Source organism: Misgurnus anguillicaudatus, chromosome 22, assembly GCF_027580225.2.
Source record: "Misgurnus anguillicaudatus chromosome 22, ASM2758022v2, whole genome shotgun sequence".
Lineage (NCBI taxonomy): Eukaryota > Metazoa > Chordata > Actinopteri > Cypriniformes > Cobitidae > Misgurnus > Misgurnus anguillicaudatus.
Window position 1 is genome coordinate 17,160,844 of NC_073358.2, and position 19,138 is coordinate 17,179,981.

Consider the following 19,138-nt stretch of genomic DNA (forward strand, 5'->3'; position numbering starts at 1 on the left):
CATGTTAAAATAGGAGCGGTAAGAGCACACTAACCCCATTGTACGTTAGGTGTCCCAATTATTAAGTAAATACCTCGACAATAAGTAAGGGGTTGAAATATTTCACAGCTTTGAGTAAACATGAAATCCCACCTGGTGTAACAGAGGCCAGATCAACTGTATAAGTCAACTCGTAACCAACTGTCTCAGTTAGCGTGCTGGTTAGAGCCTTCGGTTCAATAGCCGAAGCTGCTGCGGTTCAAGTCCAGTATGGAGCGGATTTACATTTTTATAATTTTGTTTTGTTTATCAACATCGCTTATTTTTTAATGGCTGTCAATAAAAATGAACGCATAGAATAACAGATTTTTAATGTTCATGCAATTTAACACATTTCGTATATAGTCTATAAGTGATATTTCAAAAATATTTTATGCAAAAGTGAAAAAGTGACAACAGTGCAAAGTGTATAAAAAACAGACTAGAGAGCAGACGTTTCAATCCATGCTTTCTTAAGTGCTCATCATGAAGTGTGCGGACAATTCCTACTGGACTTAACTAACTTTTTGTTCTATCCGAGTCATTTTTGTTCATTTTTAGCGCATTGTACTTGAAAAGTAATTTAGGCAAATTCACTAGGCAAAGCATATTTGATGTGTTTATATTTATTTTATATTTATGCATATTTAAAACCACCGAAATTACGGGAATACCAACACCTCCACTGACTTTCTTGGACGAACGGCCAGCGGGTGTGCATGTTTCTAATAATTTGATCGACTGCTTTTCCGTTTAGGCTATATCCACCGCCATATGCTGGTTCAAGACAATTGTAAGATTTTTGGAATTACATGCTTTTGTTGGTATTGCTTTTTATGCATCTCAAACACCATAGGAAGACATTTTTTTACTGTAGCCAGATGAATTATAGCAGAAATTTGTTGGAACAATTATCAATTTGCTAGTACCAACTTTTACCAAAATTGTACCAAATACGTTTTCCTTCTTTGTTAATTTATGTTTAGTCATTTAAATTGTATTTTCCATTTGAATTTTAAATATATTATATTAAAGTAATTTAAACAAATAAGCATAGAAAACGACAATAAATAAATATAGCCTACATTTAAAACATTACATTATCGTCATTGCAGGAGTGTAATTTGCTAGTTGTCCTGCAGGTGACCTTGTAACACTGTTGTCTTACGATGCACTTATGAATTAACGATTACTCCAGACCACTCGTAGATTGACAGCTGGCCCGCCCAATCAGAAATGTAAAAAATACTACTCTGTATAGTTAGACATGTATACTACTTTATGTGGTGTATTTTATCTATTGCATGTTATGTTGAAAACAGTAAAATTATAAGTAAGCCTGATAACTAAAAACTAATATAAAGCAGTTGAATGTTGCGTTACATTATGGTTAATGAGAAAAATATTCCCGAGCAGCTTTCAGCCATGATCACTTTGAGAACTTTTTTTGCAAGCAAGTAGAAAACGTATTTTGAATAACAACACGTTATAAATATGTGCTGCGCGCTTTCCTCTCAATAACATAAACACACAACAAATATGACAGCGGGGTAAAAAATAGAAAGAAAACATCTGATCACAGTGATGTTGTTTGATAGCCTATCGAGAGCCATACCAGCTCTCTAACTCAGCACTATAAGTCACGCCACGTTTTTTGCTACACTTTATACAATATAGCCTATTGCTTTTAAGCAACAAATAGCCTATCATAACAACCTATAAGCCTACTGTGTAATTGAGACATTAATTTAAGAAATGCATTAAAAGCAGAAAGACGTGTAGGCTGCGGAATTATAGTGGGTTCACTTCAATCCACACCACAGACGTTCTTGGTTTGCTTCTTATTTATTAAATAGAGGCAATTGTTTGATTAAACATTGATTAATATTAAGATACAATTTATACAAAACGAAATTCACTTTAAAGAAAGTCCTTCAACAAAACAACCCTATGCAGGACTCGCAAATTTGCTACCCCGAAGTCCCGGGGGTATGGCGAATTCCTGTCGGGCTAAAAAAAATGTATGCGCCCTGCCAGTCGGGCGGAGGAAAAAATATTGTAATGTGTTTGCATTCTCTCAGATTTAGTTAGGTAATTATATTGTATGTAATTCGGCGTCATCTTGTTAGTCATTAATATTCTCACTAACAAGTGAAACTGTCAGGAAATGAAGTGAACTGGGTAGAATTAAACCCATTATTCCTTTCGTTCACGTCTGATATGCGCGCTCCTCGGCTCCGCTCTTCACGAGTAGGCTTGCTCTTGTGCTCATCAAAAAGTATATTAAATGTTTCTTTATTTGTCATTTCGTTTAACCTCAGAGTCATTATTGTAGCCATTCCCTTTTTCTTTCTTTATTTAGTAAGTTAACTTAAATATGTGAGAACGAAAATATATTTTTAGTGATTTGCATGAAGAGAATATGATGTTAGAAGCTTCATTTTAAGCATTTAGTAGCCGTTTTTATTTAAACACTTTAATAGGCTATTTAAAAAAAGTATAAGGTTTTTTGGGGTTCATTTATATTTCTTGTCACTGTGTGCAGGTTCTTTTTTGTAGGCTTTTTACCAAAAAGGCTTAATTAATGTCACGTTGCATTACAATTTAAAATATCAATAATGTCAAAAATGTGACGTGCAGTTCGGGTCTGTGTGTATGCTGTTTAAATTAGTGTTCTGAAGTCTTGACGAATTTTATAGACTTGTTATAATTTCTTATTCAAAAGTGACACCCATAGATTCAGGCCCACCCGGACTTAATCAATGCCCACCCATATGTCACGTTTTGCATCCGCCACTGCGTAGATCTACGATGATTTTCAAGTGCAACTTAAGTTACGAAGCCTTTGGGAAACGGCCCGTAATTCTAAGATGATTCGTACGATAGTTTTTACGATCTAGCCTTACGATGCTTTTGGGAAACCCGGCCCAGGTTTTTATGAATGTCAGTTCTTCAAGTTCACAGACTCGATCAATCATTTTTTTAAATCTTGGTTGTATAATAGAACCTTCCGTGTTAGAATAGAAAAGGGCCATATATTGTTGTTATAAAATAAGCACATACGGTGTGTGAAATATCATGTTGTAGCAATAATTTGTACTTACAGAAACGATTAAAGTAACCTGTTCAAGTTGCGTCCCATCACAAATGCTGATTTTCAGATTATGCATGGGTTTAACAAATACACTTAATAATTAAAATATTAGCCTACATGAACTAAATTATTTAGTTTTTTGCTGGACCGCATATTTCCATCAAGTTTAACTGACATGATATAAATACTGCGCCCGTTCCATTATAATGGCAAACTTTACAATCAATAAAAACATGCAGATTAATTTGATAAAATACAGCATTTCCAAAACAAATATAGACATAAATACAGTGAATTAATAAAATAATTTAATAGAAAAAGAAACCGAATTAACCACTGATAACCCACTAGTTCATTTACTTATTGCAGTTCAGTGTTAGGCCTAGTTTCGCTTAGTGCTGATCCAGCAAATGAATAAATAAATCTTGATATATTTCAAATGGATTCTTTATTGCCGCAGATAAATATTATAAATATTCTCATTATATTATAATATAAAGTGTAAATGACTTACCACTAAAGTCAGAGGCGAATCGTCTCCGGGGAGTGATTAATTGACTCGTGTCAATAAAGGCAAATGTTCTTTATATGCTGAAATTGCGTGTATTTTATTGGAACAAGCATAGGCTACAGTCACCATATTTCCATTGTTCATTCATTCACAATTTATAGTCCACGCCAATCCTGGACATAATATACAAGTGTAGCTAAACAAAAATCCAAAACGGTGAAAGTATATGCTCACACAATAAATCTCACATATTTGTGGTAAAGATCAAGTCCTGTTTCACGGTCAAAAAACTGTAAGCTTCCCCCGTACACACAAACACCTGTCCCTCTATCCCGGGTGCACTCCTTTATTGATTAAAAGAGATTGCCCCCTACTGGTTCAACATAGAATTTATATTAGGCTCCTACACAAAGTTTGTAGCCTCTTACAAACACATGTAAACACAGCTTGCTCTTCATCTTCATCGATGTTGATAAACAAAACAAAATTATAAGAGTTTGAATCCGCTCTATACTGGACTTGAACCGCAGCAGCTTAGACATTTGAACCGAACGCTCTAACCACCAGGCTAACTGAGACTTTGAATGACAAGTCGACTTATACAGTTGATCTGGCCTCTGTTACACCAGGTGGGATTTCATGTTTACTCAAAGCTGTGAAATATTTCAACCTCTTACTTATTGTCGAGGTATTAACTTAATAATTGGGACACCTAACGTACAATGGGGTTAGTGTGCTATTACCGCTCCTATTTTAACATGATACAGAGATGCAGTATTTTCCTTAAGCTACTATAGTCATATATTTAATCTTAGTAAAGTTAGAGAAAAACTATAATTTACTGCCCATTTATGATTTGCTGCGCATGCACGTAATCTTTAAACACTTATTTCATCATGAATGATCAGTAATTAATTGCTCTGGCCTGACTCAGTTCATCATTGATTGGATGAGAACGGTTCAAACCTACTGGCTGTGGAAATTGATGGGAGGGGCTCATTATACCACTAGCAAACGCCGCTTTTTACGCCGTCTTTGGGAGAAGATAACGCCGTTATTTACGGCGTCATATGGCAAGACAAACGGCGTCACAAAACGGCGTCATTGATCGGATTATAAAACGCCGTAAATAACGGCGTTATTGCTGATTTTCGCGCGTTTTTTACGGCGTTTGGAATCCCGACGGCGTATTTAGCGGCGCAAATTCTGTATTAAACGCCGTTAAATACGGCGTTTGGATGCAAAACGCGATTCATTTATAGCGTAAATGTGACCCTTTTCGCTTGCCATAATTCCCAGCTGTTGCTTAAAGTCCCTATTAGCCGCGTGCAGGCGGGGAGGAGCTGAAAACGGAGACGTGAAGTCGGACGCGCTGTGGTTCCCGTAGCTTGCTGCATTTACGTCAGGCATGGCTGATCACGTGGCGTTTGCTTGCTTAATCGCATTAAACATGATTTGTAAGATGTAAACTACATAAAAAGTGAATTATACTCTTTTGAATGTCCGTGTATGAGCATGAGTGGAACTGAAGAGGCTTACAGCAGTGTTTTACAAGAATAAAGAGTTCAACATAAGCATATATTATTTAAATACCAATGTAGTGGGGTCTACGTTTTTTATCCATTTTATTTTGATGAAGATGACACAATATAACATCGCGACTACATGAAAATAGCTTTAACTGTTATAAAAATACAGATTTGTGAGCATTTGTGGAACTGAGGGCGTGAAAATAAACACGAAATACACGTGATTGTTGTCATGTGGTGAATCCGACCAATCGTGAAACAGCTGTGTCGTCATTACAGCCCGTGCAGCTCCTCTTCGCGAAGTGCGCTGGCTTACTCAGGCGGCTGATCTCGAACCGCTCTCGCGGTACTTAAAAACCATATGACACAATCACGTGCCTGCAGCGCCAGCTGAAGTCGGACAAAAATACTAACCGGAATGCACTGTTTCAAGTCAGCCACCGATCGGTCTGCGCAGCGCCGCATGAAGTCGAACACACCTATTGACACGGGGCAGTGCAGTCTCTTGTCAATAGGTGTGTTCGACTTCATGCGGCGCTGCGCAGACCGATCGGTGGCTGACTTGAAGCAGTGCATTCCGGTTAGTATTTTTGTCCGACTTCAGCTGGCGCTGCAGGCACGTGATTGTGTCATATGGTTTTTAAGTACCGCGAGAGCGGTTCGAGATCAGCCGCCTGAGTAAGCCAGCGCAGTTCGCGAAGAGGAGCTGCACGGGCTGTAATGACGACACAGCTGTTTCACGATTGGTCGAATTCACCACATGACAACAATCACGTGTATTTCGTGTTTAGTTTCATGCCCTCAGTTCCACAAATGCTCACAAATCTATATTTTTATAACAGTTAAAGCTATTTTCATGTAGTCGCGATGTTATATTGTGTCATCTTCATCAAAATAAAATGGATAAAAAACGTAGACCCCACTACAATGGTATTTAAATAATATATGCTTATGTTAAACTTTATTCCTGTAAAAACAGATGCTGTAAGCCTCTTCAGTTACACTCATGCTCATACACGGACATCCAAAACAGTATAATTCACTTTTTATGTAGTTTACATCTTACAAATCATGTTTAATGCGATTAAGCAAGCAAACGGCACGTGATCATCCATGCCTGACGTAAATGCAGCAAGCTACGGGAACCACAGCGCGTCCGACTTCACGTCTCCGTTTTCAGCTCCTCCCCGCCTGCACGCGGCTAATCTCGCCGATCGGTTACATCCAGCCACAGCCGATGTCGAACACACCTAATGACGTTAATATCCATGTGACCCTTTGTCACCGCCTTTACTGACGTAACCCACATGAGAACACTGGTCGAGCTCGAAAAAATAAAATGGTGGCCAAGGAAGCGGCTGGAGCACAAATTTAGTGAAAATAAACTTATATTTTCACTTTTTAAGCATTTTAATTTCATTTCTAGCGAGAAATTAGTATTGTAGTTTTCAAATATGTGATTAGTTATCACAAAGGCGCTCTCTGTTTTTATTTCAAACACGCTGCCTTTGAAGTGCGTCGGAAAGCCTTTCTCTGAGCGGCCTTCAGGCCTCCGAGTCCGAAGTCATGTCCTCATGAGGCAGCGAGGCCACAAGTCCTCACAGTCCTCACTGCCTTGAGTTTTCGGACGCAGCCAGTGTTGTGGACAAATGCGGAACTATGCGCTTGCTTATGGACTTATGGATATCTCTGTACCGTCTGCCGCTGGTTGTGTCAGCTCCTGTAAGCGTACGGGCCAACCAAACAACCCAAGGAGAGTTTGGAACAAAACGAGAGAGGATCAATTTGTTGTTGCATTATCTGGATGGAGAGAGCTTCACGACAACATTTAACTAGACCGAGATTCTGATCCTGCTTGTGTTTTATGCAATGGGTGAGTTGTTTTGATTCGTAACCCTTCAAAAAACGTATGCTATTATATTGATGACAACATTACTGTAATCAGCGCGTCTTCCCGCGGACAATATGCACATCATAGGTATTGTGAGATTCTGATCCTGCTTGTGTTTTACGCGATGGGTGAGTTGTTTTGATTCGTAACCCTTCAAAAAACGTATGCTATTATATTGATCACAACATTAGTGTGTAGACTGTAATCAGCGCGTCTTCCCGCGGACGATATGCACATCAAAAGGTATTGTACAGCAATATAAATGGTCATTTTAAGACACTTCACAATAAGATTTGTACTGTCAATACATTATGTGAAAAATCATTGTAAGTTGAAAACTTAATTCTGAGCTGTGTTTACCATCGAATTTTGACTAATACTGTAATATCAATATGACTAACAATTTCGTTTTGAACATCACATATAAACTTACATAATGAAATAAACTTTGTCATCAAACGCAACATTTATAAGACTTGATTACCTTATCCATCAACGTGATTTCTCGTTCTCGTCTGATGGATGGCTAAAGTTAAAGACTACAAATCCCATAATTCCACGCTGCTTCAGAGCGTCAGTAAACAACATCATTGTTTTTGTTTGATCTGGCGCCATCTTTCGGCACATAAATACAAATTGTATCTTTAATGGTTCTAAATAGAACCATCTAACTTTGATTCAAAGAACCATTTGGGGTTCTTTTTAATGAACCCATTAAAGTGGTTCTATATTGAACCATTTAGGGGTTCCATATATGAAGCGGGTGATAGAACCATTTCTGGTTCGATGTAGAACCATTTTTTTTAAGAGTGTACCTAAACATTGGTCCTCCTCCAGCTGTTCCTTATATGTACATTTAATTTTTCTAGGCTTTTATTGCTACCTGTCCCAACTTTTTTTTGGAATGTGTAGCTCTCGTGAAATCCAAAATGAGCCAATATTTGGCATGACATTTCAAAATGTGTCACTTTCAACATTTGATTTGTTATCTATATTCAATTCTGAATAAAATATAAGTTTATGAGCTTTGTAAATTATTACATTCCTTTTTTACTCACAAATTCTACAGTGTCCCAACTTTTTCTGATTTGGGGTTGTACATAAATTTATTATCAGTGGTGTATAAAGACCTTACATAAAGAACTGGGGTGCGTTCTACGATAACGTTGTCTCTTAGCGCGCTAGGAAGACTCTTAAGTTAAACCTTAACTACAGGTATACCTTTCCTACGTGTGTTCTCCGAACTATACCTTAGGATGTTGCTTAAGGTAAACCTTCTTAAGTTCGACCTAAGCGGGTGCTGTCCATGGTGGTGAATAGGTTGATATCGATTGCTCGACAATCAATTATTCCCTTCATGTAATAGGTTTCGCTGCGTTATGAGATAGCGGTGTTCTTTATTAAAGAAACATTTTAGAAATAGTTCAAGTTCAATTTATTAGGAATATCTGGTAAAAATATTTCAAATTGCAAACAACTAAATTCAACCCTCTATATTTTATATCAAACCCGTGCAAAACCCGCAACTTTATTTCCAAACGTATCATGTTTAAACTGCTCCAATTCATCCGCTATGCCTTGAAAGGATCATTTATTATAGAGGTTCCCAATAAGTGCGTTGCACGGGGGAATAAGGTGGGTCGTGCAAGTACTTGGCTGTGCATTACACTTAAAGTATATAAAAACAAACTGCTGCTGTTCATTAGTAAAAGCGTTTATTGTGCTTAGACACTGTATGCACAAGCAGCGCGTTAACAATGCGGATAAAGCTTAATGGACGCATTTCTGGAGCCTGTCTGTCTAAATATAACATATAAAATATTATAAAATAGCCTATAAATATATAGTATGATTGCTCTAGATTTTAGCTTTGATTAGTTTTAATGTGGAAATTTGGTTGAACTTAGACTATACAAGCAGTAATCAAGTGCACAGTTTATTTTGAATGTTTATAAAGAATATGGCATGCAGTTGCCTCAAAGTTATAAAACATTAAAAAACTTCGATGAAAAGTCGAATTAACATTAATAATCATAATTATTTTTTGTAATTTTACCCGATTTATTTATGCCGGTAAAATAGCCGTTAGACTAAGATTTAACGGATATAAAATGCACAAATGAAATAGTAGGATTTGCTGTATAGCTGCCAGTTTCACCAACTCGGACCCATCACCCAAAATATATTTTTTAAATAGTTTCTTAATCCTGTAGCATTTAATAGTTCGCAGTTGATGTCCCTTTGGAAAACATAATTAAAAATCTAACAACCATCAATGTAATGATGTCTAATTATGTAAATGTTTTATTCTTTAAATATAAAAATATTTGCCTAATTAAACACGGAGTGTATTGCATTTTTTTTATTTACAAATATTTAGTTATATAGACTGCAATGTAAGCTTTTATGAAAGTGATGGCCCCTAGTGGAGTCATGTGGGATAAGGTATAGCTAAGAGTGCTCCAGACCAACCTTCCGAACGAACAACTTACAGAAGTGATACGTAACTAAGAACGTTTCGTAAAACACGTATTAGCGATAAGGTACAGCTTAAGGTACAACTTAAGAACGACGTAGCGTTAAGGTAGTTTCGGAGAACGCAGCCCTGTATTGTTCTTATTACCGAAGAATGAGCCGTTTTATCTTACATACACTGCGGGTCCCCTACGTGGAAGTCGCCATTTTGCACCGCCATGTTTCTACTGAAGCCCTAAACGGACAAACTGATCTATAGAGCGTGTTTTCACTACTGTACGTCATCTTAGACAACAACAGGTTTGTCCTAGCTTCTCTATGCGCTTCAAAAGGGAGGGGTGAGCTGTTGACTGAGTTGTTTGTTGCATTTTGCAATCTCAATGCTAGATGCTGCTACAATATACATACAGCACTTTAAGTGAGCTTAATTTTATAATTAATTCAGCTTATTGCCATTTTTATGATTGTCAGCACGACTTACCATGAGTGTGACAGATCTAGCTTCGGGATCAACAACCATCTCTCCTGAGAGGATACTTAGCACAATAATAAATTTCTCAGTCACCTCTACCTCACCATGAGGCAGAATCTTCAGCTCAATGTTGCGGATGCCCCCTTCCCCATCTCTGAAACTGAATGAACCATTAACTGGTTCACTTATGTCTGTGTTTACCGATGGCAAAACCTCATTTGAGTTTGGACCTAAAATGTGCCAGGTTACCTGAGGAAGAAAGCAGAGAAAGACACAAGCACGTCAGAAAGATGCTTTGAAAAAAATCTAAGAGAGTCGACAATAAAAAACAAAATCTTAGTAGAGCAGCTGGTAGAACCAGGCTTTTTTAAAAGGTTTGATGCCCTGGTATACACTCTAAGCTGCATTGGATAAAAGCATAAAAAGATAAAAGAGGAAAAGCAAAATAATAACAGATATTCTGTAAATAACAGATATTCTTTCAAATGTTTGCACTATTACTGACAATCAGTAAATTAATTAATTATAATGTTCTAAACTTTGATCTAACAAACTATTCCACAAACCTCATTTACCACATTATAAAAGTATACAAAATGAATGGAAACATTAAATTGATGGTTTGTTTCTCCTCCAAGTGCTTTCCCACATGTATAACATGAATATCCTGGGCATATGGACAGTAGAAGAATGAGATCATTGTCTAGACAGGGCTCACCTTGGCGTCCCCAAGCAATCCCTCTGTTCTCTCTACAAGCAGGTTCAGCTTAAGGGTACTGTTGGGGTTTGGGATGATAATGGCACTTTGGTTGATGAATCGTACAACACCATTTGGTGAGTCACTCTTGGCAATTGTAACCTGTGCGATTAAGTGAGCTCCAAGTATGGCACCTCCTGTGGCACCAGTGAGTTGCATCTTAAAAATCTCATTGAATTCACTGAAAAATCAAAATACTTTTATCAACAAACATGCAAAATGCAATTCACAACTCTGTTACATTTACTGTCAATGCAGTTAACCTTATTACCGTAGACAACGAGTGTTGGCGCAGACACATTTTACCAAGCTCTATTCACCATAACTTTTAATCATTTGCACTTAAAAAATGTACTTGCTCCTGAAAGTAGACAAATTGGCTTATTGGCAATGTAGGGTTTATTATGGTAATGTCCTGCTTTATGTCCACAAATCGCTGCTGTTTTCTGAAGAGCTGAAGGGGGGGATTTTAACAGTAGAGCCTATTAGGTTAAAAACCTCCTAAATTAAAACTCTGTACATCAGCAACACTAATATGACTTGTATGTATGTACTGTATGTACTACAGTATAGTCTAAAAAGTATAAAGTGTTAGATTCTTTCAATCACTTCTTTCTTAAATAAAATCAGTAAACTTTATTTATTTTTTATTTTGTCTATTTAAAGTCTAATTTCAAACTCACAACACACAGTAATGATCAATGATACTTGATCAATGATCAATGAATGATACCTTGCAAGTGATACAGATGTGGCCTTTAAAAACGTGTGTTTTCTACCGCGGCATTCGCCAATTCGCCAATTCATCTCGCAGAGTCTCGCAGCATTCAGCAAGTGCCTTCGGAGGGGCTTACTTTCCCTTTCCCCTTAATGTGTTTCGCTTCACAGAATATCCACCAGGTGGCGTATAAAAAAAAACATTGTCATTGCGTTTTTTCCAGAAGTTAATAAGGGCATTGCTGTATATATAACATTGCAATTAAAACAGCGAAGTGACGTCAACCCCTTCTTGCCAGCATAACAGCGCATACAACTATTAATATGACTGTACGTGCAATGCGCATTTGTACTAAGTGCAACAGAGAATTTAGTGTGAGCCTAATAAACGCGACTCTATTTACAATGAATATCTTAATTATTTGTGTTGTCAAATTTTGACACCGTTTCATTGTTTGTTCATAATTTTATAATTATGTCAGTTTTTCTAAAAGTATCAATATTTTAAAGATATGAATGTGGTATAAAAAAGACATGTTCAAAGTTAAAAATGTTGTAAAAAATATATTAGTATTCTTATATATTAAAGGGGCCATGGCATGAAAATCTGACTTTTTCCATGTTTAAGTGCTATGATTGGGTCCCTGGTGCTGCTATCATCCTAGAAAATTTTAAAAAGATCAACCCAGTAACTTAGTTTTGGTAAACCGTTCTATACAAGCACATGAAAAAATAGGTCGTTGAAATTTGGCTCTCCTTATGATGTCATAAGGAGCTCTTATTATAATAATACAACCCCTTAATCCAACCACGGCACTGCCATTTAGTGCAGAGAGAAAATAATTCACAGAACAATTGAGTTTAAATTTCAACAAACCACCATCATTGTGATCAGTGTTTGCACTTCATCTGCTCATGTGCATTTTAAAGGACACACCCAAAACGGCACATTTTTGCACACACCTACAAAGTGTCAATTTTAACATGCTATAATAAAGTATTTATATGGTATTTTGAGCTAAAACTTCACATATGTGCTCTGGGGACACCAAAGATTTATTTGACATCTTAAAAAAGTCCTGTGACATGGGCCCTTTAAGAATAACAATATGATACATTTATTTTGCGCTAAAATGCTTAACATATGGAAAGAGGAATTCTTCTCAACCACCACCAATAAAGTTTAAAAATTATTCTTTAGAAAAACGGTGTTTAAACCCAAGCGGGGTGTACAGTTGGCATATGATATCTTTTTTATTTAGTTTTTACATATTTATATTTATAAAACCTTTAATAATAGGCAGTCAGTGTTTCTAGGTAATTCATAACTGTAAAAAAAATATTATTGTAAAATAGATTGTAAATATCACTAAAAAAGTTTAGTTGGTCAAACCAAAACAATTGACTAGAAATAGAACAGATATTTCTAGGAAATGTAATGAGCGTGAAACCGGTTAGATCCGAATGATGGTTTTATAGAAGAGTAATCCACAAAACAGGCAAGGGTCATACACCAGGGAAAAACAACAACATCAAAGGCAATCCAAAATCAGTAGTCAATATTCCAGGCATGGGTCAGGGCAGGCAGAAAACAATCATTGAACAATAAACAGGCACGGGTCAAAAACAAGGCAAGACAGAATAACAGGATAAATAATGTTCAGAATTGTAGACCAGGCTAACGAGACTTCGCAGTGTGAGTGTGTGTGTGAATGGATTAAAGCTGCGGTCTGCAACTTATTTGATCATATTTTTTTATCATATTCACTGAAACCAACACTATGCTCCAATAGAACAACATAAATTAGACTGTTTAAGAAAAAACCCCGCGCTTCTAGCTCCACCTGGAGCCTGTTATTTGTTTTGCAAAAAATCCACCGCTCCCGGCATTTGGTCCAATCAACGCAGGCCGGTTCATTTGGTCCAATTAGTGCAGGGCTGTGTAAAATCTGCCTGTCAATCACAATACCTGCACGCGCCACAGATCCCCCTCCCCCTTGCGCGCGTTACAATATCACATGCATACGCCTGAAGTTATAGGTGTTTTGGTTTGAACCGTGACCGTAATAAAACTAGGATAAATATCGGACAGGCATTTGAAAGGTGGAGGAACCTACGAGATTTTAAAGGGTTCAAGCTGGATGCAGAGCTTGCCACATTTCTTCTCGACAGGTAATTGATTGTATTTCGGAGTGTTATGTAAGTAATCTAAGTATTCTTGCTAAGTAGGGCTGGGCGGTATGACGGTATATTCCGTTACCGCGGAATAAAATGTCAGACGTAACAGATTTTTCTATTCCGTCTATTCCGCGGAATGCAAAAAAGTGGGCGTGGCTAACTCTGCCCTCCCGCATGTTAGACTGAGTGTGATGGAGAAACATGTAAATTAATTCAATCATAAAAAATAAACGCGTTTTTGTGTAATTTATATAATAAGTGCCAGTGAATCCACCGCGGGTCTCGCAGCGAGACTCTCGCTCGTTCTTTCTCTCTCTTTCTCTCTCTCTCTCTCCGTGCTCATGAAGCAGCCGGCCGGTCTCTCGCGTGCAGAGGTCTGTCTCTAGGCACCCGCAAGGAGCTGGGACGCCAAATAAAGAGTTCTTCTCGCACATAATGCGTATAGTTGTAAAGTTTTCTGAACTTTACGTAGGCTAAGACAAAACTCGCGTTTATATCAGTGACACGTGCGCTGCTGGAGCGATGTAGTTTGACGCGCTATTTGCTTATAAATGTTGAGGTCTAATAGAAAGTAAAGGGTGTCAAAACCTTAAAACAGACTTCATCACATCATAGCACCTGTCATATTTATAATATCTAGAACTTCGTCTCTCATATAGGCGTGCGTGCGTGCGTGTGTGTTATAAATGTTGTAAAAAATATATTAGTATTCTTATATATTAAAAATAACAATATGATACATTTATATTGTGCTAAAATGCTTTACATATGGAAAGAGGAATTATTCTCAACCACCACCAATAAAGTTTAAACATAATTCTTTAGAAAAACGCCTCCGAAGTGTTGAGTTTATGAATATCTACACTTACAATATATACTTTGTGAAATGCAAAGGTGGAAGTAACGAATTACATTTACTCACGTTACTGTAATTGAGTAGTTTTTTGTGTACTTTTAGTTCTTTGAGTAGGTTTTAAAATCTGTACTTTTACTTTTACTTAAGTATGTTTTTTTTTAAGTATTGTACTTTGCTACATTTTAAATCATATCCATTATTGAGTAAAAAAATATTTTAAAAAAGAAAGGTGAAAACACGCGCAACGGATGATTGATGGGCGGGGGAACGCGCAAAAAGAACCATGGAGACGGAAGAGACAGGCGCGCGCTAATGCAGACCCGCCTAAGTTCAAATCTTATGAAGGAAACCCCTGGCCATATGTAAGCGACCACTTTCCACTGACGCGGAGCGAGTGTTTAATTCCTATGAAAGGTAGGATTTATGCTCTTCAGTACAAAATTGCAGACCGGGTTTTTACCGCTCATTTGCACGACGCATTTTTAATACCATGCGCATTATCTTCCGAGGTCTAGCAGCTTTGCGTCAAGAGAAAAAACAACTTCAGAACGTCCTCGAGAAGGCCCAGGTCATGAGAGAGAGAGAGAGAGAGAGAGAGAGAGAACTGAATTTTAAATACTCCTTTAATAGAACAATCTCAGATATTCACAATAATTTTACAGACTCACAAAACAAAAATAATAAATATTATTGTATTAGAACAATAAAACTTAATTTCCTTTTTTTTAAAGCAAGCAACAAATTATCATCAGCATCTACTGTACAGAGAACCTCATTTATCCCCCAAATGCACATGAAAACCTCTACACATTTCACCATTTTATAATAGGTGTGCTCTATTCTAAGCCGAGGTGCCACCAAACCTTTGAAGATCATCAACACATTCAAAGAACCTTGTCCTGACAACTTATTTTTTTCTAGATTTCCAAATAGCAAGTTTTGCTGTACCAGCCAAAAAATGTAATAAAGTCAACTGACTTTTTCCTTTTTCTGCATACTTTGGACCATATATAAATAATTCAAAGGAGAAAGCTTCACCAATTTCAATGAACCATTGGGATAAAAATGAAAACAAATCATTTAATCGAGAACACTGTACAAATAAATGAAAGACTGTTTCAACATCTGTACAGAAGGAACAACCCACCCCTACAGAAGGATCAATGTGCACCACGTATCTGTTTGTGGCTATCGCCCCATGGACATTCCTCCACTGAAGATCGCCTGTCCTTTTATTAATTGGGCATTTGTATAAAGTCTTACTTACCGCGTGCAACTCGTCATGACTCGGTTGGGAAAATCCACAGCATCAAACGCAAAACTCAGCTACTACCCTGGATAATAAACTATATCCATTGTTTCCATAAGGCTGGATGTCTTCTCCACAGGGGCGATTCCAGGATTTTATAAATGGGGGGGGCACAAGGGGGACCAAGAACCAGTCAGAAAATTCAAATGAAAATAAATACTGGTTTAGAAAATATTAAGCATGGTTCTTGTGCAATGCCACGTGCTCTAATATAGATGGTATTAATTTTTTGTATTTTGCATGGATTAGACAACACAGTTCTGTTCCAGAATAGTTCACTTTAAATAAATTGTCGTGAGCTTGTGCACAGAGAACTGGTGTGTGTGTGGGGGGGAAACACTAACCTTTCGTGAAGTCATAATACTAGATCAACCGTCTTCTCTGTCAGTAACATCTGTTGACTGTTAACTTTTACGTGAAAAGACAACGGAGGAACCCAGGTGGAAAACACCGCCAACTTTCAACTCCTTCACTCAGTGTCATGTAAGAGAGGCAATGTCAAGGTTCCACACGCAGCAGTGAGAAAGCGGGCACGCGAGAGAGAGAGGCGCTGCTGAGTGCTTGCAAAAGCGAACAAAGCCGTTTTAAATAGTAAAATAAAATGTCAATGGTAATCATGAAAAATCTATTTGATTTGTGTTGATTTGTGCCAGTGTTGAGTCTGTGACGGGGTGCAGTCAAAGTCAGTTTGTAAGAAAATTTTTTAATGGACTATAAGATCATCAATATGAACTCTGAACAATTAACTATTATAAACATAACAGCAAGAAAAGCTGAAGAGGAACTCGCAACATTAAAGCAATAAGCATTTATGTAGGCTAAAGCTATATATCACCTCTTATTTTTGATTTAGTTAAGTTTTAATGGTAAGACTAAAGGCGTGTACGCTATGCAGCGCTTTTCACATCCCCAAACGATGTGCAACTTAAAAATGTGCATAAAATATTTTTTATATATTTTAATTTTAATATAGGCTATATAGTATATTGTTGTTTTTATACGTGAGGTGGGGGATCCGCGCAAATAGGTACCGGAACACAGACAGTCAAAACCTGAGAAGTCCCAGACCCTGCAATTATTAAACAAATTACTACTTTAAGAAATGCGGGCCAGAAAGCGGGTCCGGTATAATAAATATATTTTTTTCTTTGCGGTCCGAGCTGCGGGCGGGTTAGATGAAAACGCCGGTCGGGTGCGGGTCGTTTATACATTGACCCGCGCATCACTGGTGCAAACTCATCAGGGGTGAAAAAGGTGACAAAGACACAAGTGTTCATATATATGTAACATACATGCATGAGTTAATGCAACATCAATTACTAGCATAAATTACTGTAATGACATAAACAAGAATGAATAATTGCTTATATACAATATAATGTTCATTATTTGTTCATGATGCATTTACTAATGTGAACAAATACAACCTTTCTTAAAAAAAGTTACAGACATTTGTATTTGTATTTTTATTATTATTTAGTAGTACACAAAAAAATAGTTCAGGGTTTGTTCTGTTCACAGTCATAGCTCTAATACAGTATGAATATGAACCCTAAACGAGCAACTCTAATCAAACTTTTCTCTCAATGCTATTTGATTAACACGAGTGAAAGACAGGAGCAAAATTAGGAAACCTTCCCCTTTAAAACCGAAGTCCGGATCTAATATACTGTTACACATGCGTTTTCTCTTTTAGCTGTTTACTTTCTCTTAAGCCTTAAATTGTCGTGTTTATGAGGACACTTGCAAAAGCTGGGAATTTTTACACGTGTGTATTTAAGGCTAATACAGCGGCAAAAATACTCACGAGCTTAATGAGAAGCGGATACGCGGCTTGCACGCTCCTCTCAAACAGAAACAGGTATATAAGCACATATAGCACTGTTGTTTGTGTTTCAACGGCTTCAAATCACTTAATTTAAAACTGCGTTGCTTGTACAAATGTTAAGCTTTTATGACCACGCACACAGCAATGTGACATGGGCGCGTAACCTCGAATGAGAAAATACTACAAGTTAAGTGTGCGCTCAATCTGCAGACTGCTTAAACTTCGACACCAAATGAGGTGACTATAAATTGTAAAACATAACCCGCCAAACTGGCTAGTACTTTGACATTGTTACCACAATAGCTGGATTATGATTTTCATAATTTCATTTACTGTGACCCTGTCGCAGATACCCTTCACCCTTCATTTTCAAAAACTCATCGGATCTAGACGAATCACAAGAATGACCCATTTTGGATCAAAAATGGCGAATTTCACCGAAAGGTGACAAGTTTGCACCTCTGCTTGCGGCGCCGCGCAGACCGATCGGACGGCATGTGACGTCTTAGCACCGCGAGACAGAACATGACTCAGTATGCTTTTGAATAGATCTCGTGGTAGTGTGATGTCACAGGCCAACAGGTTTGCACTGTGCCCCATTAAGTAAGATAAAGTGAAAATTATTCCTAGATGATCAATAAAATCATACCAGGCAGACAGCAAAGGAGGACGGATACCTCAGTTAGTGGACGTGCAAGAAAGATGTAAACATAGGTTAAATTGGTCCGGATCGCAGCGTAGCGCAGCTCCGCCTCCTCGGGTCCACAACACACCCTGCCGGAGGTCCGGTCTGTCTCCTTCAGCAACAGGGTTTAGGCTGAAGATCTCGCTCTGCTCCGCGCCAGTGTATGGCCTGGTGCGTGTGAAATGACGCAAAGCGAATAAAAACTTTTTCCATTTATAGGCTTAACACTCGTGCTTGCGGGGCACCCTCAACAAAAATACATTTGGAAAAATCATGCTTCTCCGAGGTCCACTGTGTTTTTAATCCCGTCCGAATCGGCCATGTCTGTGTTTTTCTCTGATGACCTCTGTAATCTGTAAATTCCAGAGCAATTTACCTACTGTTTTTCGCCAAACTCAGAGGTCATCTGAAAAATCCGGATTGCTTGCTATATCTTTTGAAACGCGTTTCTTTTGTGTTTTGGCAAACGTGATCTGCCGAAAGGTCTTACTAATGCGCGTATATTATACTTCCTGAGTCCCATTCATTCAGATAGCCTAAGGATGTTTTTTTCATACAGCAAAATAAAATAATTAAAGGGGCGGTGAATTTGTCGATTTAATTGTTTTTTTTAGCATCGACTTGCTTCTTTACAAATGAATTCACAAATGAATCCGAAGTACACAACGTGATCAAACACTCCCCACGCGAGCTGGAACTTCTTCAAAAACATTCCTAATGTTATGTTCCGAGCCTCCGAATTAAAGTATTTAGCTTCTGTGTTGTTCCCACGCAGTTCTTTCACAAGTCGAGACTCCATGATATAACAGATCACCGCG

At 37.7% G+C, this 19,138-nt stretch overlaps 1 protein-coding gene across 1 annotated transcript in view; it reads right to left on the reverse strand.

Annotated features, from left to right (window-relative positions):
- adgrv1 (adhesion G protein-coupled receptor V1) overlaps positions 1-19,138 on the reverse strand; it is a 1,080,612-nt gene that overhangs the window by 459,647 nt on the left and 601,827 nt on the right. Inside the window, 2 exon segments of the mRNA XM_073861135.1 lie at positions 10,000-10,239; positions 10,709-10,928. Coding sequence (XP_073717236.1) covers positions 10,000-10,239; positions 10,709-10,928 — 460 coding nt within the window.